This window comes from Zootoca vivipara, chromosome 11 (assembly GCF_965207765.1).
Source record: "Zootoca vivipara chromosome 11, rZooViv2.hap1.1, whole genome shotgun sequence".
NCBI classification, from domain to species: Eukaryota; Metazoa; Chordata; class Lepidosauria; order Squamata; family Lacertidae; genus Zootoca; species Zootoca vivipara.
Genome location: NC_142594.1, coordinates 55170909 through 55197595, shown reverse-complemented (window position 1 = coordinate 55197595; position 26687 = coordinate 55170909). Strand labels below are relative to the sequence as shown.

At 46.4% G+C, this 26687-nt stretch overlaps 1 protein-coding gene across 4 annotated transcripts in view; it reads left to right on the top strand.

The window, feature by feature from the left end:
• SETD2 (SET domain containing 2, histone lysine methyltransferase) overlaps positions 1 to 22618 on the top strand; it is a 77197-nt gene extending 54579 nt beyond the window's left edge. For 2 of the 4 annotated variants that reach the window (XM_088653706.1, XM_035128849.3), the window contains exons 14-22: positions 2300 to 2348; positions 6220 to 6385; positions 8614 to 9292; positions 10308 to 10442; positions 12261 to 12400; positions 14144 to 14255; positions 18548 to 18628; positions 19438 to 19539; positions 21763 to 22618. In XM_088653706.1, coding sequence (XP_088509832.1) covers positions 2300 to 2348; positions 6220 to 6385; positions 8614 to 9292; positions 10308 to 10442; positions 12261 to 12400; positions 14144 to 14255; positions 18548 to 18628; positions 19438 to 19539; positions 21763 to 21924 — 1626 coding nt within the window. In that variant the 3' untranslated portion in view covers positions 21925 to 22618. Of the gene's footprint in view, positions 1 to 2299; positions 2349 to 6216; positions 6386 to 8613; positions 9293 to 10307; positions 10443 to 12260; positions 12401 to 14143; positions 14256 to 18547; positions 18629 to 19437; positions 19540 to 21762 lie in introns of all 4 variants that reach the window. The other 2 variants (XM_060281006.2, XM_035128848.3) reach the window with 1 other exon arrangement.
• Positions 22619 to 26687: the final 4069 nt, after the last annotated feature.

Genomic DNA, 26687 nt, shown 5'->3' with positions numbered 1-26687 from the left:
GGACCACCTGTTTCTAGGGAAATGGAAATAGGTGCACACTCTTCTTTGTCGATATAGATAGATAGATAAATCCATATATATATATATATATATATATATATATATATATATATATATAATATTTTAAAAGTCCAGTAGCACCTTAGAGGCCAACTAACTTTGTTCTTGGTAAAAGCTTTTGTGTGCATGCACACTTCTTTAGATATCAAATTAGAGATTGTAAAATCCTTTCAGGGTTCCGTTCTTGTACTTTGAAAAATGCCGCACACATTGATTGCTGCTGATTAGCAGGATGTAGCCCTAACTAGTCATCCCAAAACTAAAATGGTTGACACAATGTGCTGTGTAGCCTTGCATTCTTCCATTCAGCTTTCTCCAAGCTAATGCCAGCAACCTCCCATTTCCTCCTCCTATTCAAAATTGTTTGGCTTTATTATTTGATTTGATTTGTATACCATCCATCATCTAAAGATCTCGGGGCGATCCACAACATAAACTTATATATAATAAAAATATATAATGAAAATAAAATGCATAATAAAAACAAAAACAAACCAATAACCCTCCCCACAAACACAAAAGGACATAGAATGCTAAGTAATCAGCCAAACGCCTGGTTAAAGAGAAATGCAATGAAGGCGCCAGGCAAGCCTCCCTAAGGAGAGCTTTAATTTTCTGTTTTAATTTTACAATTAATGACTCTTGACTTTGTTTTCTCTAACCCTTTCCTCTGAGGCTCAGAGGAGATCACACACACACCCTGCTCGCTTTGGTTTAAAGGACAACAAATGACCCTCTGTCTGCTAACAACAAATCCAGTACTAATTGAATGTTAACATTCAAGCTCCCTCTCTTCCCTCCTGCCCCCAATCCTTAACCCTGCCCTATACTGCCTTGCTGTTGAGCATAAGGGGTAGATTTGTGAGCATACACCATGGGAGATGCCAGGGCTCCATGCCCACCCGGCCGACCTGCCAGGCGTCTCACCCTCCGGTGCAGCTTGAGATAACGACCTAGACTCCCAAGAGCCTAGGCAAGCTGTTGCAGAGTCCACACAGTCAGAAACTGTGAGAGAGACGGTAGTGGCATTATTTACAAGCGTTTATTAAGCATAACTCAGGAGAGAGAAAAACATGTCTTCTCCTTTGTGATCAGCGCAGCAGAGCAAAAGCAATACACAACGGAAGCGCACAGACATATGACATACAACAGCTACACGTCTGTACCTTATGGTGGAACTGAATTCCCAACAAGATTATATGGATAAATTAAGTATAAAGAAAGGGCTTACACAGACAGCAATTTGCTGTTCCCTCTGTTCAGCCCTTGAAAGTTGGGGAGCCCACAAGGTTGGTCACTTCCAAATCAAGGTATGATAATGGCCCTCTGTGCCTGCTCCAGCAGCATGAAGAAGCAAATCTGAGATGAGGGTCACTGATGCCTTTGGGTGACCCTGATGCCTTTGGATGATCCTTAAGCCAGAGTTGTGGAACCTCAGGGCCAGGGAGTGAGTGCAACCTATCTGACCTGCAGAACCCTCCCCAGGCCACAAATTTGCTTCTTCCTAGTTGAATTACGTGTTTGAACTATATATAGGTAGGTAGCCGTGTAGGTCTGCCGTAACAAAATAAAAAAAAATTCCTTCCAGTAGCACCTTAGAGACGAACTAAGTTTGTTATTGGTATGAGCTTTCGTGTGCATGCGCACTTCTTCAGATACCTGAAGGAATTTTTTTTAATCGTGTTTGAACTATGCCTCTTGTTTGCCTGGATGGGGGATAGAAAGGGGGTATATGAGTGTGCATAAAACCTAGCCTACTGTACATGGATATAATTTCAGTTACTCCACTTGCTTTTGCCTCTGGTCCCACCTCTGGAAGAAGGGAATGTAGCCCTCAGGATCCCCCATGTCTGCACCAATCTATAGGTCAGAAGATTGTGAACAAGCCATGGCCTTGAGCTTCTTCCTTCTTCCCGCTCCCCCCCTCTCTCTTTGATACATGGTGGGGGCTGTAATTCTGGCCAATCGCCATCCAAACCATGGTTTTCAATTATGTCCAAACTATAGTGCAAGAACAAAGGCAGCTGGAGGGGCATCCGCTAAAGCTTTTGGTTCACTTGCAGTTTTCCCAAGCCATGCATTGCTTGAAGGATCACTTGGTTGCAGCCATGGTCTTTAAATATCTTTGAGGAAATGCTCAGGATTCTGTAGTTGTGATACCTTCATGTGCCCTGTGCGTATGAATTTGGCCTAAATCAGCCGCCAAACCTGACTTAGTTTCTGTGACTTGTTTTTGCAGGAGGTGTACAGGATCCCGAAGAAGAGTCAAGCAGAAAAGGAGACCACTGGTATGTACTCATGGATGCCCTTCTTTGGAGTATTGATCAGGTTGAGAAGAAGGCCATTGATTACAAAAACATTGCACTGATAGCCACCATCAGAGCATATTCCTCTGGGACATTTGAGTAGAACTTCCTTAAAAGCACCCTGTGATTCAGTAGCACTGTGTGACTTTATAGGGATGCTTTTTTGTTCCATCCTCCTCTTCCTTCGTTGCTCTCTTCCTGTCACTCTACTGAAACAGCATGGCCTTGCTTGACCACAACAGACTTCCCTGAGACCTGGGAGGAGGACAGGCTTAGAGGTGCCACGCGGTTCAAGCTCTAGTGTTAATCAGCACTTGTTCCTTAGCAGGAGCAAAAAATAATTGCCTTTTCTCAGCGTTCCCTGCAAGTCAATATCTCCCTACATTTAAATATAAATCCTTATGTAAAGGTAAAGGGCCCCTGACAGTTAAGTCCAGTCGCAAACGACTCTGGGGTTGTGGCACTCATCTCGCTTTACTGGTCGAGGGAGCCGACGTTTGTCCGCAGACATGGGTCATGTGGCCAGCATGACTAAGCAGCTTCTGGCAAAACTAGAACAGCTCATGGAAACGTTGTTTACCTTCCTGCCGGAGCAGTACCTATTTATCTACTTGCACTTTGACATGCTTTCAAACTGCTAGGTGGGCAGGAGCTGGGACCGAACAACGGGAGCTCACCCCGTTGCGGGGATTCGAACCGCCAACCTTCTGATCGGCAAGCCCTAGGCTCTGGTTTAGACCACAGCACCACTCGCGTCCCATAAATAAAATACATCAGCATCAGTCAGGTATCTTCTCTGTACTCTTTTTATGGGCCTAAAAAGATCGTTGTTTAGACAAGCCTATGGAGAAACACATTAGCAAGTGTTTTAACCTGTTTTTAGCCAATTCTTGGTTTTCATTGTATATTTTTTTTAAAAAAAAAACTTTTTAACTCTGTCTTTTATTGACAGTTTTAACATTTGGGTTATTTTGTAATCCATTTAGGGCTTTATGTACAATCAAATGGTATATAAAAAGGTAAAGGTACCCCTGACCATTAGATCCAGTCGCGGACGACTCTGGGGCTGCGGCGCTCATCGCGCTCTATACATTTTCTTAAATATTTAAATACATGAGCTAACATAGCTTGCCTTCAGGTGTACAGACGGGACTTAAATAATGATTTAAGATTCTCGGTGTTGAAAGCACTCCATTACCTTGGTGTGATTCTTTTGGCTCACTTCTGTATGGTTGGTCAGTATTATTATCTCCATGTTTCAGATCAGATTGAGAGGAACTAAAGTTATGACTTGCACAAAGGTCACATAGTGAATTCACAGTGGAGGTGACATTTGCACCAAGGACTTCCTGATTTCATAACTCAGTCTCTTAATGAAAACTTCTGTGTGTGAAGCAACTCCCAAAAGCCAACAAAGAGTGTGTGCTCAATCCTTTGCCCCTTTGTTGTTGTTGTTTAGTCGTGTCCGACTCTTCGTGACCCCATGGACCATAGCACGCCAGGCACTCCTGTCTTGCACTGCCTCCCGTAGTTTGGTCAAACTCATGTTCGTAGCTTCGAGAACACTGTCCAACCATCTCGTCCTCTGTCGTCCCCTTCTCCTAGTGCCCTCAATCTTTCCCAACATCAGGGTCTTTTCCAAGGATTCTTTGCCCCTTTGCCCCTTTACTTGGAACTAAATATTCTCGACATCTGGATTATTGACATGCACAGAATCGCTCTGCGAGTTCCTTGGGTTGGTTGCTGTCTCTCCCACACACATACATTTCTCACTTCTCCACGCAGAGAACAGTATTCTACTTTCGAGTACAGGTCCATGAGGGCTGCCAGTTTACAAATGATTATTTGGGACAGAACAAAGAAGTAAATGGCATAGTGTTTCATTCTCCAGGTTTAGAGACTTTCTGCATAGTCTGTAATTTGGCCAAGATTAGAAATACTGCAAGTGCGTCTCCAGTTTATTGCAGCTTCAGATCTGTCAGTTCTGCCCAAAACGTTGAGGCTTTGTAGCATAAACGGAGGCAGGAGGCTGGGAATCAAACTTGAGTTAAATCAGAATATTATATAGTATCACATTGACCTCAAAACTATGGTTTATCATAACAGAAACAAGTTGAAGCAAGCCTCAGACTTGCTAAAGCCTGTGCTCCTGTTCCTTTTCAGTGTGGCTGCAAGTCATTTGTACGCTTTTTAACGATTTAACAGCAGCTTCTCCTTTTGTCCTTAATAATAATAATAACAACAACAATTTATTATTTGTACCCCGCCCATCTGGCTGAGTGTCCCCCCCCCCCGCCACTCTGGGTGGCTCTCAATCGGATATTAAAACAATACAGCATTAAATATTAAAAACTTCAGATGTCTTTTAAAAATAGAATAACTGCTTATTTCCTTGACATCTGTTGGGAGGGCGTTCCACAGGGCGGGTGCCGCTACTGAGAAGGTTCTCTGCCTGGTTTCCTATAACCTCACTTCTCGTAATGAGGGAACCGCCAGAAGGCCCTCGGCGCTGGATCTCAGTGTCCGGGCTGAATGATGGGGGTGGAGACGCTCCTTCAGGTATACAGGACCGAGGCCGTTTAGGGCTTTAAAGGTCAACACCAATACTTTGAATTGTGCTTGGAAACGTACTGGGAGCCAATGTAGATCTCTCAGGACCGGTGTTATGTGGTCCTGGCGGCCACTCCCAGTCACCAGTCTAGCTGCCGCATTCTGGATTAGTTGCAGTTTCCGGGTGACCTTCAAAGGTAGCCCCATGTAGAGCGCATTGTGGTAATCCAAGCGGGAGATAACCAGAGCATGCACCACTCTGGCTAGACAGTCCACGGGCAGGTAGGGTCTCAGCCTACGTACCAGATGGAGCTGGTAGACAGCCGTCCTGGACATAGAATTAACCTGCGCCTCCATGGACAGCTGTGAGTCCAAAATGACTCCCAGGCTGCACACCTGGTCCTTCAGGGGCACAGGTACCCCATTCAGGACCAGGGAGTCCCCACCACCCACCCGCCCCCTGTCCCCCAAGAACAGTACATCTGTCTTGTCAGGATTCATCCTCAATCCGTTAGCTGCCATCCATCTTCCAACCGCCTCTAGGCACTCACACAGGACATTCACCACCTTCACTGGTTCTGATTTGAAGGAGAGGTACAGCTGGGTATCATCCACATATTGATGAACACCCAGCCCATATCCCCTGATGATCTCTCCCAGCGGCTTCATATAGATGTTAAAAAGCATGGGGGAGAGAACTGAATCCTGAGGCACCCCACAAGTGAGAGCCCAGGGGTCCGAACACTCATCCCCCAACACTACTTTCTGGACACGGCCAGAAAGTGTCCTTACTTGACAAGCTGCTCTAAATCTCAACTATGGTTTGTTTGAAACAAAACGATAAGCTGAGGTTTATCAAGAACAGAAGCAAAAGCCTTCAAACTCCTTGTGGCTACACCAAAAGAGAACGAGGTGAGCCCGAGGCTTGCTATGGTTTATCATGGTGTCTGAACCACAGTCGTTTTCTCAAGCAGGTAAACAGGAATTTTAAAAGCTTTTGTAAAACTGTATTATGAGGTGTGTGTTTTTTTAAAAAAAAAATCAAAACCTTTTGTAGATCTAAAATACTAATAAGGGAGAATTCACCCAGTGTTACGCACTTCAGTATTGCATGAAGTTCATTCAAGAGTTTAGCGTTCTGAAATAATTGGCACTTAAAATGGCTTAAGTTTGGCTGGATCATTCCCTGTACAGATAACTTTCCCGCCGTGGCTAGGAAATCTTATCTAGGAAATGGCAGGTCTTGCGCCTCTAGTGGATGACATAAGCCATGCTAACAACTTCTGCCTGTTTCTGACAGCAGATCGTGGAAGAGAGTCAGCAGGTCGAGACCCAGCTGCTACCCCAAAAAACCTGAGCAGAGAACGAGACCCCGAAAGGCAAAGTCAAAGCAAGGAAAAGAAAAAACGCAGAGATTCTTTGTCACCCCCATCGGCGTATGAACGAGGCACCAAACGACCAGATGACAGGCAAGTGGTTTTCTTCTTTTTAAACGTCTCCAGATAAAGGCTTGGGGTTCTGAGCTTCTTGGTTTGAAATCATCAAGTGATGATATCCAAACAGAGAGAGGTTTAATTAGATGCTCTGTGCTCCTTCTCCAAAGACCGTCCATAAATGGCTCACATAGAGCCAAGCCTTGCTGAACAATGTTTATCTATTGTTCGGTGCAATATATTGTTTGAAAATCCATTCTCTAGACATTGGTCAGCAAACCAGAACCAGAAACCATGGTATGATGTGGCTTTTCGCACTATGTTTTTTCAAACTCTACATGTCAGCCTTTTCATAACTCCACCCGGCATGGGGGCTCCCTCAGTCTTGGGGCACTGATTGCAAAGGAAATAAATCTGTTTTGCCTAGGTTTTTGGTTTTTTAAAAAAACCTGGCTTGGGGCTATAAATGGATGTTGGCATATTTAGCACAACTTACTCTGCTTGTTCTGTTAATCATGAGAATGGGCAAGTAGATCTCGTAAGAGACTGGGCCCCTGTAAATGCTATTCCCTACCCACATTCCCTTCCTCCAAAGCTTAGATTTCACCATGCATTGCCCATTTGTTTTCACATTTGTCTTTCCAAACCGTTAAGGCCTAGAAATTTACTATTAAAACTTCTCAACGCTCAGGTCCCTGTTTCTGAACATGTTCAGAATCCTGTTTTTTATGTACATCCTTGGTCACAATGGGTCATCCTTGTTTCCACTCCCAATTCTTCTTAATGCCTAATTGCATTGTTTGCATTAGCAACATCTCTCTCCCCCCCCCTCTTTTTTTTAAAAAATATTTTTTGAAGAGTTTGGTGGGGTTGTTTTTTTACTACTGAGTCTCCATAAGCTTAAAAGAATATTTATGGCAGTCCCATGGTCTCTGCAAGGTCCTTTTGAAATATAAACAGACAACATTTTAAAAGAAATCCAAAACAAGTGGAACTGATTAAGAAGCCAACGACTATACAAAAGTCCTCACATTTTCCAAATAATACCATTTAGTGTGCATTTCCTTGGCTTAACGCTTGTTTTCCCACCAAGCTGAAGTGAAAATGAAGAACTTGTGATTTGGTTCGGGGTTTCAGTTTGCATTGGTCATGGTTGGTTTGCATTGCTGGTAGCAAAATAGCACTCATTTTCAAGTGGAGAGCGGGAAGGCAATGAAGAGGGCAAGGAGCAAAATGAATCCCTGCCTGGCCTGGGCTGCAGCAAAGACGTTAGGGGAGAATCTCCTCCATCCCTGCCATTTGTCCACTCCTCCGGAAGGCTTAGGGAGGTAAGAGACAATTAAAAATGAATGTGAAATTGAATCTAAACAAAGCAGATAAAAGTGGCTAGGTCCCTGTTCCTGCAATTGGTTTCATTTCAGCACCTGAAAGCCAGGTATGATGGTGATGATGATGATGATGCTGTTCTTCCTCCCAAAGGATGCCAGTTCCTGCTTTCAGGCTTCCCATAGACATCAAGTCACCCACTGTAAGAACATGATGCAAGACTAGATGGGCCTTTGGCTTTATCAAGCAGCCTAAAGTCTTGCCTAAGTGACTTGCCTAAGGCCCCAACCCTCACCTGTGTGTGTTGGGCAGGGGCTTATTGGTTTGGTTTGTTCTTGCTTTTATTATGTGTTTTTAACTTGTATTTCTATGCTGCAAACTGCCCTGAGATCCTCGGATGAAGGGCAGCATGATGATGATGATGATGATGATGATGATGATGAAGAATTCGCAGCCAGCCACAATGCTATGCTGGCATTTCCCTGCTTGTTGTTGTTGTTGCTTAGCCGTTTAGTCGTGTCCGACTCTTTGTGACCCCAGGGACCAGAGCATGCCAGGCACTCCTGTTTGGTCAGACGCATGTTGGTGGCTTCGAGAACACTGTCCAGCCATCTTGTCCTCTGTCGTCCCCTTCTCCTTGTGCCCTCCATCTTTCCCAACATCAGGGTCTTTTCCAGGGAGTCTTCTCTTCTCATGAGGTGGCCAAAGTATTGGAGCCTCAGCTTCAGGATCTGTCCTTCCAGTGAGCACTCAGGGCTGATTTCCTTAAGAATGGATAGGATTGATCTTCTTGCAGTCCATGGGACTCTCAAGAGTCTCCTCCAGCACCCCTTTACCCCAGACTAATAGCCATGGGATCACAGCAGTGGCAGCTAAGAAGTCATCAGGTACGTGGAGGCCAGGATTGTTTGACACACTCTTCATCTCCTCTCCCCCAGATATGACACACCAGCCACCACCTCCAAGAAGAAAGTCCGGATCAAGGACCGCAACAAGCTGTCCACGGAGGAACGCCGGAAGCTCTTTGAGCAGGAGGTTGCGCAGCGCGAGGCCCAGAAGCAGCAGCAGCAGCAGCTGCAGACCCTTGGGATGGCCTCCCCTCTTCCCTACGACTCCCTGGGCTACAGCGTCGCACACCAGACCTTCATGGGCTACCCGCCTGGCTACCCCATGCAGGCCTACGTGGACCCCAGCAACCCCAATGCTGGGAAGGTGCTGCTCCCCACCCCGAGCATGGACTCCATATGCTCCCCGGCCGCCTACGAGCACCCTCAGACTTTGGTCGGGCACACAATTGAGTCGGCTCTGGCCGCCCCTCAGCCGGTGCCCGTCGTTCAGCACATAGCAGCAGGCACCCTGGAGGTGTCCACTCCGCAGTACGTAGCGCAGGGTGACCCGGTGGTCCACCAAGAGCAGAGTGTTGCGGTCTTGCCGGTGCCGGCCCCGGTGCAAGGACAAAGCTATGGAGTCTGGGATTCCAGCCAGCAGCCAGTAGCAGTGCAGCCGCCCTATTCTCCAGCCCAGTCCCAGCCAGCCATCTACTACCAAGGGCAAGCCTGCCAGGCTGTTTACGGAGTCGCGTCGCCCTACTCGCAGTCTACGCCACCCATCGTGCAGGTAAATTGCACAGTGCAATGGCCCCGAGTGATTTTGTTTTTTGACACAACCTTCACAAAGGTGTGCTCTTCAAGGCTTAAGAAGTACAGTGGTCCATTGCATTTTGGGAAACGAGAGTTGTTGTTTTATAAGATGCTCCATTCCATACTCACTACTCAGTAGAGCTGGGCAAAGGTTTTTGTCTCCTTGCACTTGTTCCAGAAGCTGCAATTAGTGCAGAATGCTGCAGCACAATTGCTGGCAGGAGCGAGGCCTTGTCAGCGCATCACATCTCTGCTCGGAGATCTGCACTTGTAGCCAATTTGCTACCGGGCCAAGTTCAAGGTGTTACTATTGCCCTTAAGAACTTGGGACCAATTTACCACATGTGCCCAGCAGAATTGGCACTGCTGTGTGTGCCACATAATACTCGTTCTGTGTTTGTAAGAACTCAGCCATTTAGTGTGGCGCTGCCTGCTCATTGAGAACTCCTTGTCTATTGAGAGCACAGTTATTAAGAACACTGTTCTGCTTTCGGCACCTGCTAAAAAAGTTGCTTAGCCAAGCCTACCCAGAGGCTTAGAAAGTTGGTGTCATTATAATCTGCCTTAGTATCTTAACCTTTGTATGTTTTAAAATATGATTGTGGATTTCACACACACACACCTTGATTTTACTGTTTGTCCTTTGTAAACCACTTTGAGGTTGCTTTACGGACAAGCGGTATATAAATTTTATGAATTAAATAAATATCTACTGCCCGCTTGGCAGAGAGAAATGGAAATTGGCAAGGGAAGAGATCTGTGAGTCCATATCACATCCCCCTGGCACCTTAGTAATCCTATGTGCTGCAGTTGAATAGGTTCATCAGGAGCTTCTAGGGTGCAAGAAGCATCAATAGAAATTGTTACTGTGCAGTATGGAAAACACCTAGCTGTTTGTCTTGAAGAAATTGTTGTTTTCTCCTCCCCTCCTTCAGAAGCACTAGTGGGGTTCTCCAAATAATTCTCCCACCGCTCTCTTGTTTTCTCCCTAGAGCTACGCACAGCCAGGTCTCCAGTATATCCAGGGGCAGCAGATTTACACTGCTCATCCTCAGGGCGTTGTGGTGCAGCCTACGACGGCAGTGACAACTATTGTAGCCACAGGACAGCCCCCACCTATTCAGCAGGTAAGGTTTGGGGAGTGTGGTCTTCTTGGACTTGTAGAAGGGCCTCCTCTTAGCCGACCAGAATGAACCTTGGCAAATCTTCCGCTCTCACAAGTTGCAGGTGAAACAGATTAGGTCCAGTTGTTCAAGTGAAAGGGGCAGTCACTGAAATGCCCTATTTGAAAATCTGACATCATTTGTGCAATGCAGGAATGAAAAACACAGTTCTCAGTGTCTTGGCCCTGTGATCTGTTTTCTCCAGTATAACAACCTTTCTCTGGGTGTGTGTTTAAAAACTTTAGGAGATTTAACTACCAAAAGTAGAAGAAGATGCATAAAAATTGGCTTGTGAATGACATGTGTGCGATTTCCTAATAAAAATGCTTTCTGCATGGGAAGAGAGTAGCCAAGTGGCTCTAACTCTGTTTTATAAAACTAAAAAGAAAGCAGAGAGTTGAAAGATTATGGGCAGCTTTGTTCTCAAATACAGCGCTTGACAACAATGTCACTATTTCTGGATCCTTGGAGTATTCCTATTCAGGGAGGTTTTTTTGTTTTTTTTTAAACAAATGTTCTGAAAAATGATTGGGCTTAGGACAATAGCAGAAGATAAGATAAGATATATCTTTATTGTCATTGTCCCCTTGCGGGCACAACGAAATTACTTGGTTGCTACATCCACTCAGATAAAGCATTCCGCATAATCCAAAATTACAAAACCTAATTAAAAACAGTAAATATAATACAAATAACAAATAAAATAAGATGACTTCAAAGTCCAGGCTTTCCATTTAAGGCCAAAATCGCTCTAGAGAAGAAACTGTTCCTGAGACGGCTCGTTCTTGCCTGCATAGTTCTATATCTCCGTCCCGATGGCAGGAGCTGAAACAAATGGTGACCAGGGTGCGTTGGATCTCTTGATATGTCTAGTGCTTTTCTATGGTGTAGATTTGTTCTAAGGTGGAGAGTGAGCAGCCAATAATGCTCTCTGCTGTTTTAATAATTCTACACAGCCCTGCTCTGTCCTGAGAAGTACAGCTTCCGTACCACACACATAAACCGTACGTGAGCACGCTCTGTATGGCACAGTGATAGAAGGCAAGCAGCAGCTTTTGTGGAAGATGGTTTTTCCTTAAAATTCTCAAAAAATACAGTCTCTGCTGCACCTTCTTCACAAGCCCCCTTGTATTAACACTCCAGGACAGATCCTCCTGTAACTCAATGCCTAGAAATCTAAACGTTACCCTCTCCACACAAATTCCGTCAATCAAAAGTGGCTGGACCTCGTTCTTCTGTCTCCTAATGTCCACCACAAGCTCCTTTGTTTTCTTTGTATTTATGAGCAAGTTATTAACTCTGCACCACTCTGTCAGCCGCTCCACCTCATCTCTATAGTCCGTTTCACCCTCCTTATCAGAGATGAGCCCGATCACGGTTGTGTCATCTGCAAATTTGACAACACTATTTCTAGGGTGGGCAGCGACACAATCATACGTATAAAGAGTATAAAGGAGCGGACTAAGCACACATCCTTGTGGTGTTCCTGTGTTAGTCCTAAGCATGTTAGACATATAAGGGCCCAACCGGACCCTCTGGGAGCGATCTGAAAGAAAGTCCAGTATCCACCCACCAAGTGATAGCGGGAGCCCCAGATTTCCCAATTTAGTTATCAGACGTCGTGGTAGATTCAAGGTTAATCAGGAAGGGACTGTGGTCCTTACCTCGCTTAAGTAAATGCTCCACTTATCTCCTTTTTGTTGGTGTGTTTGGCCCTCTTTCAGTTCCGTTGCTACAGATCAGTATTTTTCATGTTTTCTTTCCTTGTCTCGCCCCTTCCAGCCGGAGCTGGTGGTTACCAACAACCTCTTGGACCTGCCCCCGCCATCTCCTCCCAAACCCAAAACCATTGTCCTCCCTCCAAACTGGAAAACCGCCCGAGATCCTGAGGGCAAGATCTACTACTATCACGTGGCCACCAGGTCAGCAACCTCTTCATGTTCTGCTATTTATGCCTGCAGCAACCTTTTGTTGTCTTTTTTAATAAAAAAAATCTATTGTTTTGGGTATTTCACATGATGGGGAGGATCTGGGTGCACGGAAACCTGAACTGAGCGAACTGAGCTGATTCACTTTCTGAATGAAACGCTCAGCTCAGTGAAACACTTATCATTTGAGAACGTAAGGCACGTCTTATACGGTGGCTTTGAGGCAAGGAGGAGGAGACCCACAGACTGTTGACCTTGAAGCCCCTCAACCCAGAGGCACCTGCGACTTTGCCCCTGCCTGTTCTGTAGTGCACACAGCATTGATTGTGGGGTCAGTGCAACCTTTGTGGCAGGAAGTGCAAGGTGTGTCTGGTTTGTTCAGACAAGTTAAGAATATTAGAACTCCCCCCGCCCTTTTTTAAAAAAAGTACTTGCCTCACTATATTTTGGCCAGTTGTGCTCAGATACAGCATTTTTTAAGGCCAGAGACCTAAAGCTTTAATCAGAAACCTTCCTTACAGCAGCATTCACATCCCACTACAGGTCACCTTGCTGAGAGGCAGCTGGCTTCAAGGCTAGTATTCACCAACAACCTTATTTTGTTCCTTAGGCTGCTGCTTCCCTTAGAATTGGTGCTAATCACTGTTGAACATGTGCATTAAGAGAAACCATATATTCAGACATCCATAGCTGCCAAGTCTCCCGTTTTCCCCGGGAAAACCCCTTTTTTACTTACCTTTTCCCGGTGGTCCCCCGTATCACTTCGTCTCCCGTTTTTCTCCGTTATTTTTCTCCTGCCGGCGGCCATTTTTTTTCTTTCCGATTTGCCCTTCTATGGGCACCAAAAATGGCCGCCGCCAGCTTCAAAAGTCGCATCTACGCATGTCCGGAAGTGCATAGACGTGACTTCCGGTGTTGGCGGCAGCCATTCTGGTGCCCATAGATGGGCGGAGCGACACCGGAAGTTGCGTCGGCGCACTTCCTGACATGCGTATAAGCGACTTTCGAAGCTTTGGGTGCCCATAGAAGGGCAAAGCGACACCGGAAGTTACATTGATGCAACTTCCGGTGTCAAATGGCTGCCGGTCCCGGATTCTGCAGTCCGGAACTTGGAAGGTAAGGACATCTAGCACTAGGTAGCTTTTTATGCTTTGTTGCGCCGTTGTAGGAGAGAGCACTTCCTTTATTCCGAGCCCTTCCAGAAAGCCCTTCCCACGTCACGTATTCGGACAGGATTTGCTTTGAGAAATCAAACCTTGGCTGTTCCTTACAGCTGGCGGCCAATGACAGAGGGTGTCTTCATGGCGCCCAGGGCGGGGTACGTGTGTGCCTGGGGGGGCGGTATTCACCAGCCTAGTCCTCGGTGCCGACGCAAGCAGCTCGGGGAGGGTGCGTGAGAAGGATGCAGCAGCCGTGCACCCTTCGATCCCAACCTTGCCCTTGCTTTGTGTGGGCTGGAAGGGCGATGTGAGGGTGATGCAGCAGGGCAGGCGTGCACCCTTGCAATCCATCCAATTGGGGTTCTTGGAAGGATGCAGGGCTGCTTTGCAAGGCTGGGGTGTGGGATCAGACCCGCAAAGCCTGCATGAGGAGCAAAATGTGCCCGGGGCAACAGCTCCCCTGGCCCTGCCCATGCTACGCCTTTGCTGGTGGCATAATATAGCACTGTGGCGTCCTGATTGTCTTTGGGGTCAGAGAAGTCTTTCTTGTTCATGGATCATGGTCTCCTTTCTGTAGGCAAACCCAGTGGGACCCTCCAAACTGGGACAGTCCGGAAGATGATGCCAGCCTTGAGCACGAAGCTGAAATGGACCTTGGAACCCCAACTTACGACGAAAACCCCATGAAGGTGAGTTCACCTGACTGGCCGGTGAAACTACCTGTAGTAACTTGGCTTGTTCCTAGCAAACTAAGGATAAGTATAGGTTCCTAGCTCAAACGATGGGAAAGGTGATTTATCTCCTCCAGACATGGGAAATGAAGTTAAGCTTTCTAATAGGCCACAGAGCTGATCTGCCCAGACCGGTTGCATAAACCTCCAGACAAAAGGTAGTATGGAACTACAGGTGAAACTCGAAAAATTAGAATATTGTTGAAAAGTTCATTTATTTCAGTAATGCAACTTAAAAAGTGAAACCAATATTGGAGATAGACTCATGACATGCAAAGAAGGGAATGTGTCCCCCCAGGCTCCGCCAGTAGAGCAGGAGTCGCTTAATCTCCGGGTAGTGGGTTTGAGACCCCCGTTGGGCAGAAAGATTCCTGCATTGCACAGGGTTGGACTAGATAACCCCCATGGCCTCTTCCGATTTGGTGAAGTGCTGCAATGCAATTTCCTAGTTGCAGAACAAGCTTGAATTTTACTTGATTTGAGAGGCTGCCCCATGTACTAAAGGAAAAGCTAAGAGGCTGCTGAATCGCACCATTTTAAAGTGTAGCAGTTCAAGGGGAATATCCTGGGTGCTGTAAATCCCATATTGTGCCCTGGGAATTTTCACACCCAGAGTTAGCAGCTGCTTGCAAGCATCCAGCAGGATATTCCCAGGGGCTAACTTTCCCCAATTGCTCCACTGGTTTCCGGCTTCTTTGTTACCTAACAGGCACTGGGCGTGGGTGGCACAGAGAAGACAGCCATAGCAAAGCAAGCTTGGAAGGGGGTGGGGCTTCTAGAATGGCACAGAGGCTCCTTGGGATTAATATAGGCATTGGAGTTGTGCAGGGGCCTAGTGCCTATGCTGGTGAAATGTGCAGAGGGCAAAGTCTCAAACCACCTGGGACTGATTCTGGCCTAATCCTTTTCTCTTGCCCCCCCCCCCCCAGTGCATGCTGTATTGCACCTCATAAAGTGGTGGGCTCTTCTTCCTTGGAGGTTTTTAAACAGAGGTGGGATGGCTGTCTGTCAGGGGTTATTCAGTGTTCGTCAGATTCCTGCATTGCACGGGGTTGGACTAGATGGCCCTTGGGGGACCCGTCCAACTCTACAATTCTATGATTGTATAATGGCTTGGGTTCCAAGATCCCTGCAATACAGCCCAAAAAGATCCTGCTACATTAACAACACAGTTAAGACTGGATAGCTCAGTTGTTTAGAACGTGGTGTTGAGAACACCAAGGTTGCAGGTTCGATTCCTGTATGGGGCAGCGGCATATTCCTGCATGGCCGGGGATTGGACTGGATGATCCTCAGGGACCCTTCCAACTCTATGATTCTATGTTGGGGGGGTACTTATTTATTCCTCTTCCTCTGGCCTCCGTCTCCTGAAAATTGACTCTGGAGTCTCAAGAGATCTACCAGAGCAGCTTTTGGGACAGGGGGCAGAATGAGAAAAGGAGAGGGTCCTTTCCTGAGCTTTGGTTCTAAACAAGCGACAGCAGTTCAGATCTCAGCTTGGCCATGGTCCAGTTTGAGTGACATGGCTGGGTTTGGCCTTTTTGTGTTGCTAAAGGTGTGAAGGCAGCTGTCCAAATATCTCATCTCAGGGCCGAAAGGATGTGATGCTGGCGATCTGTAATTAGCTCTTCCAAACTCTCTCTAACATTTTAGGAAGCTTCAGAGATTGTGGGTGGAGGACTGCCAATTTTGATTGGAGCACAATGCTAGGAGAGGGAATTTTTCAGATAAAATATGCATCTGCTATCATGTCCGTATTCTTGAGCATGCCCCCCCCCCCAAAAAAAGGTGAAGGTGAAAACCAAGTTCCAGGCCTGTAGTTCATTTGCCAATTGTCCTTTTAAAAATAAATGAGGGGGGTTGGGGTAGGGGTGAGATCTCTTCAAGTTTCCCCCTCCTCCTAGCCCCTCACAAAACATACTTCTGCTCTGATAATGCTGACTGCAGAAGTTCAGCCCCTGTGAATTAGTCACTTGTCTTCAAATTGCCAAGCTCTCACAATTAAGCCTTTTCCTCCATGCATGCAAGCAGGAAGGAGGGAGGGAGCTTCTATCACTCCCACCCCAATCTGGTATTCACTTACAATCAGTGGTGGCCGAACTCAGGCCTCCAGATGTTTTGGGACTACAATTCCCATCATCCCTGACCACTGGTTCTGTAAGGGATGATGGGAGTTGTAGTCCCAAAACATCTGGAGGGCAGAGTTTGATTACCACTGAATACATTGACAAAGAGAGGGAGTTTGCACCTCTCTTCTGCTGTAGAATGAGTACGGAATCAGCCTAGCGGTTTTAAATTGTATGTTTGGGGAACTGGCAGGGGGTGGGGTGCAGTGAGACAAGAGCTCTGGCTTGCTTGCTGTCTCCTCGGTGTACCCAGGAAACAGGGCAGACTTTGGTTGGGGGGGAGGCGTAAGCTTCGTTTTCATTGATCAGTTAATAGAGTCCTGGAGATCAGGTTTCAGTTTTGTGTTTCAATGGCTTGTCTGGCCTGTGAGCAAAGTGCTGGAGGCCGGAGGCCGGGACCCACTTTGAATGCACCCACAGGCTTGCTGAGTGGCGCTGGTCACCTCTCTTAGCCTGTAGTCAGCTCCGTTTATTTACAAGATTGATAGCATAAGATGATGAGAAAGACCTTCTGAAAGTGATAGTAAATAACTAACTGGGAGGGGGCATCAGGTGGACTAAATCAGCTTTCCCCAAACTGATGCCCTTCAGCTGCTTTGGTCTAAAACTCCCAGCCAGATGGGCTGGGTAATAATAATAATAATAATAATAATAATAATAATAATAATAATAAATCACCACCCCTGGCCATGGGACATGCTTGCTTTGTCTCTTGAGAGTTGTAATCCAAAACTGCTGAGGGGGCCAGGTTGGAGAAGGCTGAGCCAGGTAGTCTTGGGGATCCATTGCAGCTAAATGATTCTGTTTTGATAAAACACCAAAATGTTCAGATGAACTGGGGGAAAAGCATTCGTTATGGAATAATTTAAACCTAATGATCAGGGAAAAGCATATGTATTAAATGGGAAATCCCTAGGCAACTGAAAGGTTTCCAGCAGAATTCAATAGGCATTTCAAATCTCAAATTTGTAGAGTCGATGTTTTGGACATTTCAGCAAAAGGCACTACTTCAGACTCTTGAGAAACTGCTCTAAGAATTTTTGCTCCCCAAACTTGGCAAGAATGCTGTGCAGCTGAAACAAACCAAATTACTCCCTTTATATCTGTTGTTTTCCCTGCTGTCTATTTTTTAATGTAAGCTGTTTGGTGGCAAGGACTTGTCCGTCTTTGCCTATGCAGCTTTGCAAGATGCCATGGACTCAGCTGGTGCCGTGTAAAGTGTAATCAATGTGAGAAACATACAGGTGAAACTCGGAAAATTAGAATATCGTCAAAAAGTGCATTTATTTCAGCAATGCAACTTAAAAGGTGAAACCAATATATGAGATAGATGCATGACATGCAAAGCAAGATATGTCAAGCCTTTATTTGTTGTAATTGTAATTATTTGTCGTTAGCCAGGTCAATTATAAATGGGATGTAATTAATGAAATGTAATAGCGGTGTTTATTTTTGTATTATTGTAACTATTTGTTTTATTACTGTGGAATTTCCAAAAGAAAGCATTTGTAAAAATAATAATAATAATAATAAGTTGCATCACTGAAATAAATGGACTTTTCGACAATATTCTAATTTTCCGAGTTTCACATGTATTTGCATGCCTGGTGGCAATGTAAGGCTGTCCATAGATACATCATTGTAGAATAAATTAAAGCACCTTAAACTAAGCAGAATTTATTCCTCTCGTCAGTGCTGAGTAACAAAATTATCTGTGCATCTGTCAAAAGTCTGTGGTTTGACTGTATAAATCAGCACCTTATTTTCTGTCACTGGGCCCCTCAAACCAGGGCTCTGATCCCATCCAACCCAGCATGACAGTTCCGGCAAGAGAAGTCTAAGGCTTCCTCTCTGAGCTTCACCGAACTCTTCTCAACATGCTCCCCTAAAATAATGTGACCTCATCATGCAAAGTGTGGGTCTGAATGTTCTGAATTCCCAGGGCAGGTGTCTCCAAATTTCTCTGTCTCAGCTGACGTGTAACTAACAGATCTGCTCCAGACTTCTGCTGCCTAGGCTAAGAAAGGAAAGAATGCACAGGAGATCACATGCATTTCATTCTCTCTGTGAAATGAAACCGGCACCTCCACAAATGAATCTTCTATCCTTTCTGTCTCTTTCCAGTCTTCCAAAAAGCCCAAAACGGCAGAAGCAGACACTTCCAGCGAGCTGGCAAAGAAGAGCAAGGAGGTGTTTCGAAAGGAGGTGAGGTCCAGCTTTGGAGTGGGCGAAGTTTTTGCTCCTCCTCTGGGGCTGAGTTACTGGTGCTGCAGTGGGTGGGTCCCTCCTGCGCCCTTTGAATTAGTGAGAAAGATCCAGAGTAGTGTCAGATTAAGGGGTGGTAGTCAACAAAGTTTTATTTTGAGTAGGCCAGTTGAATTAGTAAACATGACTAAGGGCTGTTAATAGCAATGGGTCTCCTCTGAGTAACACTTGGTTGGATACCACCCCAACATTCTTGCAGTGGTTAGCAACTTGTCATGGACCAAGTTTCCAAATGATACACAGTCATGCCTTGGTTGTCAAACGCCTTGGTACTCGTACGTTTCGGCTCCCGAACAATGGAAACCTGAAAGTGGTTTTCGACCTTTTTTTGGAAGCCAAACGACCGATGCAGCTTCCACTATTTTTCCCCGTGCACCTGTGCAATCGGAAGCCAATCAGGAGCCGCGCCTTGGTTTCAGAAAGTTTTGGAAGTTGAACGGACTTCCCGGAACGCATTCTGTTTGAAAACCAAAGTATGACTGTACTGAAAATATGTTTCAAGCAAGGTTTTTGCTCATGCGTCCCAACAGCTCCTACATGCACTCTCTCTCTCTCTCTCTCTCTCTCTCTCTCTCTCTCTCTCTCTCTCTCTCTCTCTCTCTCTCTCTCTCTCCCTCTCTCTCTCCCTCTCCCTCTCCCTCCCTCCCTTTCCCCCCAGCCCAGCCCCCCTCTTCTCTTGCTGAGTTAGGGACAAATTGTCAGTGGATCTAACTAAGGTTTATCATTTAACGTGCCCCCCCTTTCTCCAGATGTCTCAGTTCATTGTGCAATGCCTGAACCCCTACCGCAAACCAGACTGCAAAGTTGGGCGGATAACCACAACCGAAGATTTCAAGCACCTTGCACGAAAGGTATGGCGTGCCTTTTCCTCTATCTCCATTTGCACTCGAGCTGAGGCCAGGAAATGAGCTTTATGGGGAAGGAAGCCTGCAGGGGGGGGAAAACCTGGGTTTAAAGCTGAGCTGCAGAAGATTTCCTGGATTATTGTTCCTTTGAAGGCCTGACCTTGGGAATACTGGAGGGACCTTCTTGCTTCAGGGGTGCCCCACAAGATTGGGCATTTGCTCCCATTTCCCCCAGGGTCTTCTCTTGAAGACCAGGTCCCTAGACAAATCAGTGAGGAGCATCTTGGTGAGTTTGGATCGGGAGGAGCTACCACCGAGGAAACTCCTCTGGCTCAGAAAGCGATTCCACTTCTCCCTGATTTGCAGAGGGTGAGAATCGTTTCCAAGGCAAGAGTGCGCCCATTTGCAGGAATCCACCTGGCTGCTTGCAAGGCCAGATGGTTGCAGAGACTTGCTGGCTGAGGACGGAGGGCTTGAGTTGCGGATGAGATGAAGAAAGCTGGGGCAGGCAGGCGGAAAGTGCCTTATGTGTGGAGGCCGGAGAGAGGGGGAAGAAACTCGATGTGCTTTTGAGCTTAAAGAGTGGAAATGTGTGTGTGTGCCAGCAGCGCCATTTGGAGACAGAGTGCTGCCTTTGAAGCCCGTGCCAGGTTTCCTCTTCTGTAAGAGGCCCTCTGTCTTCTGAGCATTGCTCTCTTGCGCTCTCTCACTCAGCCAGCACCTCTGATCTCTGTTCCCAGAGCCAGCAGCCCCAGGGTGGTGTTGAAGATACCCGCGGGCAGTTGGTGGCCTGCAGTTGACCGCAGCCTCTCCTGCTGCAGACCAGACCGCGGCTGGCTTGCGACTGTCAGGCTCCTGCTCTGGAAGGGGGGGGGGGAATGGCAGGGAAGGTCCCGCCAGCCATCAAGCAACAAGAGCCAGTGTGGCATAGTCATTAGGCTAGGACCTGGGAGACCCAGGGTTCAAATCCTCGCTCAGCCGTGAAAATAGCTGGGTGGCATTGGGCCAGTCGCCATCTCTCAGCCTAACCTACCTTGCAGGGTTGTTGCGAGGATAAAATTGGGGGGGGGACCAGGGACCACATACACTACCTTGAGCTCCTTTGGAAGAAAAAGGTGATATATATAAATATAATAAAAATTAACTGATTAAGACTAAAATAACAAAAACAGCCAAACGGTATAAATGCAATAAATAAATAAAGTATCAAGCATTTTCTGATTTCTTTCCCCCTGGTTAGAGCTGGGACCTTGACCCTAAGCTGGTTCTGAGGAGGACCACACTTCCTTGCGCTTTTTTAAAAAATAAAATTGGGACACACACAAAGCAGCTTGCAGAAAAGGATTGCAAAAGAACTTTTAAAAAACCAGCACAAAGGGCTATTATTTTTAAGAAGTGGGTGATGCCCAACATCAGTCCTGCTCAGAATAGACCCATTGAAACCAGGTGACCTAATTTCATTTATTTCAGTGGGGCTGCTCTGAGTATGACTGGTGCTAAAGGCACTGCAGCAGTACGGATAATTAGGAAGAAGAAAGATTAAAACAGAAAGGAGACTCTTCCCTGTTGGTAGAAGAGCCAAGTGTGCAGGTGGCTTGGCAGATGTCTCTGAGCCACAAGAGGGGTGCCAGCAAAGAGAAGGCACTGTTCTGTGTCCCATCAGCAGTGGGGAAAGAGCCCCTTTTGTGAGGCATGTTGAGCATTCTCTGGCAACATAAAGCACATCCTGTGCTCAGTAACACTGACTAATGTTTGCGTCTCAGCTTTCATAGAAAAATGGAATTGTGACGTTGGAAGGGACCCCCAAGGGTCATCCAGTCCAGCCCCTGCAATGCAGGAGTCACAGCTTAATAATCCCTGACAGTTGGCCATCCAACCTCTGTTTTAGAAACCTCCACAAAGGAGAGTCGGCCACCTTAACAACAAAGAGACTTGTGGCACTTTAAATTTATCACAACTTAAGCTTTCACAGACTAGAGTTCTGTCCATCAGATGCAACATCTGTACAAACGCCCGATGCTCTTTTTATTTCTAAAATCTCTCTCCCATTTCCACTGGTGAGACTGAGCTGACCGAGCTTTTCCCTTGAACCTGGGTGGCACGAAAGGGAGCAGATTTTCCGAGGGACAATTCCGCCTTTGCAAAGAGTTGTCCCCTGCTTTTCAACAGTGGATTCCTACAGTCTCCTTAACTCGGCCTCTTGTGTCTGTTTCCTCTCCTCTCTGACAGCTGACCCATGGAGTCATGAACAAGGAGCTGAAGTACTGCAAAAACCCTGAGGACCTCGAGTGCAATGAGAACGTGAAACACAAGACCAAGGAGTACATCAAGAAGTACATGCAGAAATTTGGGTCCGTTTACAAGCCCAAAGAGGACACAGACTTGGAGTAGCGGTCGCGGCAGGGAAGGCATCCTCGCTCCCCTACCCAGGACACTTCTTATTTTTCTTTTGTTTTCCACAGGATTTCCGTCTCTCTCCCTCTCTCAATCTTTCCAAGTTGGGTTTGAGGAGACCAGGTGGAAACTGCAGTGGGGGGGGGGGGGAGAGAAGCTAACTCGCACAAACAAACACACCCACCCCATGGTACAGTTGTGACTCACTCACCCCACCCCTCGTTCCCTCTCTGCAAGATAGCCGGAACTTCCGGTCCGTTTGGTGCTGTTTTAGCGCAACAAACTCTAAAGCGCATCTCGTCTCTCTCCCCTGCGAGATCTGTATCATATTTTAACGTATATGTGAATATATTGAGTTCTCCCACCCCCACCCACCCCCTTTTAGCCCGACACGTGTTGATATCATGGGAACACTTTGTAAGAATAGTTTTGAGAAAGGGGTGGGGTGGGGGTTTTTGTTTTTGTTTTTTGTTTTTTTGTTTTCCTTTCTTTTTTTCGTTCTCCGCAAGGTTACTCTGTTATCATGTAAATATTTGCGAACAGGCTGCCTCGGGGTTTCTGGCAAGCCGCGTGCTATGTTGATAAGATTGATTTTACTGCTTAAATCATTTTACTTTATCCAATTTTTACTGAAGTTTTTATGTAAAAGAAAAAAATTAAAAAATGAAATAAAACGGCAATGAAAGAACAATGGCCGCTCTTGGGTTTTCGTGCGCCGTTTGAAAAAAGCGGTATCTTTTTCCGCAGTGGAAGTTTATGATCCTTGAGACGGCTTTTACCTTAGTCTCTCTCTTAAAGAAAATATGAGGCAAGATTCACCAACGAACACCCTGTGTAAGCACTTCCACAGCGAGGCTGTTCCACCCTACCCCCCCCCCTTGAAATAGGCTCTGGGGCTGTCGGGAGAATCCCCCAGTACAGTTTGTGAGGGGCAGGGAGACGATGTCATTCTGTCTGGCAAACTGATATGTACATAACCATATTCAACATAACCAGACGTCAGATTCCACCCAAGGCTTCTAGTCCTCATGCTACATCACATTCCTGGGAACTGTCGTTTGCTGATGGGAATTGTGGCTCAGCGAGGGCAGAACTACAGTTCCCAGGATTCTCTGGGGAAAGCCACTTGCTTTAAATGCATGCTGTAGGTACGACCCGAGATCTGGAAGTTGCTGCTTCTTGGCGACTTCTTGTAGCTGAGTAAGATTGTCTTCCATAAACATGGCTTTAACAATGAGTCCGTAAATATGCTCCGTTTGGAGTGTTATGCTTCCGTTGTGAGTGCTACACTTCCGTTTTGAGTGGTATGCTGAGATCTGTCTGTTTTTGCTATTTTATTTTGCATTTTTGCAAGTTTTTTTTGTTTTGTTTTTGTGACTGTGTGGAGCCCAGTTCAGCTACTGATTGATTGTGTGAGTGCAGTACATTGTTTATTGCTTCCATTTCATGGATCAATGGTCTAGTAGTTAGATAGTAAAATTCATGTTAAATTGCTGTTTTAGGGGTTGTTTTTAAAAGTCTGGAACAATTAATCCATTTTGCATTACTTTCTATGGGAAAGCATGTCTTGGTTTTGGAACAGTCTTCTGGAACGGTTTATGTTTGAAAGCCAAGGTACCACTATAAATGTCTCACCCACAGGGCCATAGTCTCTCTACGAGTGGTGTTTTCTGAAATCTCCCCTGCACCATTGCCAAAGGCAATCTCACTAACATGTCTGTCCTGAGTTGATTCAGTTTTGATCAAATGGAAGAAGTAAGATGTCGTTGGCTGTCCACCTTTAACCATCTGCAGACTTGCACAGGCACTATTCCCGATTTGGCTACTAAGTTCTAGGAATGTGTTGTCGAACAACCTGCGTTTAAGTATCTCAAATGCAGAATTTTCCGAAAAGGGGGTCTACTGAGATTCCTATCGTGTTTAGTTATGTTCTCAATCTCTCTTAACCATCCTGATGACTGGTATTCCGCTCACATGGCCATAACCAGACTATTTGAGAACCGCGTTTAACATGTGCACTGATCATAGAATTGTAAATCTTCATATTGTGGTGTGTCTCGGAGTGATGCAAGATTCCAGGGATTCCCGGCACTTACTCAAGGCTCGTGTTTCCTTTGGCACGAGGAACAGCAGAGGCTTTGGTGTGTTAATGGTATATGGTTTATTACACATATATACACAATGTGAGCCTACAAAGCAGAGGTTCCCAGCACCAACACCCCAAGAGGGTCTTGCTTCTCCCATTGCTGCAGCCTTCGGTTCAAACAGAAATCATGTGTCGCTTTGTCTCCCTCGCTTCCCAGTCTGCTGCTTCCAGCTTCTAGCTCCTAAATTCACATACGTAACTCAACTCTGGCCTTTATCTTTCTAACTACCTCCTCCTCCTCTGGCGATCCCTCGTAGCCGAGTAAGATTGTCTTCCATAAACACTGTTTTAACAATGAGTCCGTAAGTGACTGTGGAGGCCAATTCTGGATCCACACGTCCTTCCACAGTGGGGACATTGGTTCCCGGGTGGGAGTTGATCATGGTGTGGATTTGCTAAGCGTGCCTTCCCATTAGCATGTTTCTCCCTTGCGTCCTGCGTTCGAGTGTCTTCAAAGCCCATGACACCTTTGGTAAAGGCTGTTCTCCACCTGGAGCGCTCGCAGGCCAGTGTTTTATATGGGCTTGCTTAGAAAAGGAAGGGCCTCCTCCTCTGTTTCTGTGGGTCATGCCCTGCTCGAGGCGACTGTCCCGAGTCACACCAAACGGCAAATGCATTTTAAAACTGGAAAGTACATTCCCCCCTTCTCCTTACCTGCAAAGGTATTAGATGGAGACACATGGTAACGCAAATAACTAGTTTCTAGGCTTCAGCAGTGTTTAGTGAAGGCAGGGAGAAGAAAAGGCAGCGAGGGGAAGCAAGGATTGGGAGAGGAAAAGAAGTCGTTTGCTAAAAGAGGCTGCTGGATCAGGCTGCACCCATCTAGTTTAGCATCCTGTTCTCAAAGAGGCCAACCAGATGGGGAACCTGCAAGCAGGCTTCTTGAGGTTTCCAGAACCTTTGCTGTCTCCGCCTGTGGAGGCAGAGCAGAACCATCAGTGCTAGTAGCCGTTGATGATGTTATACTCCCTGAATTTGTCTAATCCTCTTAAAGCAGGCATGGCCAAACTTGGCCCTCCAGCTGTTTTGGGACTACAATTCCCATCATCCCTGACCATTGGTCCTGTTAGCTAGGGATGATGGGCGTTGTAGTTTCAAAAAAGCTGAAGGGCCAAGTTTGGCCATGCCTGCTAAAGCCATCCAAGTTGTTGGCCATCACTGCCTCCTGTGGGAGGGAGTTCCGCAGTTTTAACTATACATTGCATTTCTCGTATCTGTCCCAAATATTCCAATGTTCAGCTTCATTGCGTGCAGATGAGTTCTTAGGGAGCTGGGTATGTTTAGCTTGGAGAAGAGAAGGTTAAGGGGTGATATGATAGCCATGTTCAAATATATAAAAGGATGTCATATAGAGGAGGGAGAAAGGTTGTTTTCTGCTGCTCCAGAGAAGCGGACACGGAGCAATGGATTCAAACTACAAGAAAGAAGATTCCACCTAAACATTAGGAAGAACTTCCTGACAGTAAGAGCTGTTCGGCAGTGGAATTTGCTGCCAAGGTGTGTGGTGGAGTCTCCTTCTTTGGAGGTCTTTAAGCGGAGGCTTGACAGGCATAGGTCAAGAATGCTTTGATGGTGTTTCCTGCTTGGCAGGGGGTTGGACTGGATGGCCCTTGTGGTCTCTTCCAACTCTATGATTCTAGTACTGTATTTTGTGCATGATGGGGTGGTGGGTTTTCCCGCAAGGCAGAGAGGGCCTGGGGAGAGGGGGGGGGGGAATTGACTGTCCTGGCTTAAACAGGAATATTAAGAGGCCTGCTTCCTGCAACAACTCAGTGAACATTGCCTACCCTGCTCATAGAATCAGTACCGTGGAGTTGGAAAGGACCCAAAGGTCATCCAAAATAAGAAGAGGCTGCTGGATCAGACCAACGACCCATCTAGTCCAGCATCCTATTCTCACGGGCCAGCCAGATGCCCATCATGGGAAACCTACAAGCAGGATTCGAACACAGAGCATACTCCCCTCCTGCGGTTTCCAGCTACTGGTCTTCAGAAGCATTGCTGCCTCTGACCGCGAAGGCAGAGCATAGCCATCCTGGCTAGTAGCCATCTGTGGCCCTCCCTGCCTCCTGGGGGAGCGAGTTCCAATCTCCTGCAGTCACTGGATATCCAACTTCTGCTTAAAAACCTCCAATACAGTTGAGTCCCTCCAACTCCCAAGTACCGCTTGAGACTGTTGAGGATTCACTCCCTGTGTTTGCTGTCATGGGATTGTTGTCTATCACATGATGGTGTATGTTTTCATTCCACAGTGGGAAGTGACGAAGACAGGATGTTTGTGCTACTGTGTTTCGTGGACTATTGTCCTTTGATCACTCTCTTTGCTGCCTGATGCTAGAGAGAGAGGGAGTGCTCCTTGTGTGTTTATATGTAAATAAAAGTAGATTAGCCAAAACGCTGAGTTGCTGAGGTCTGTTACGCAACTGCGCAAATTCTGCGGATCCCTCAGTGTGCTGATGTTTCTTGGCATCAGTCGCTGTGATGTTCGGGCTGAAGAAAGCTTTTGAAGCTCCCAAATGATCGACCAGGAGGGAGGGAACATGCCAGTCGGGCATGTGTCTCTACCAAGGTCCTACTCGAGAGTAGGAGATCCTGACGGGGACCTCCCACTGAA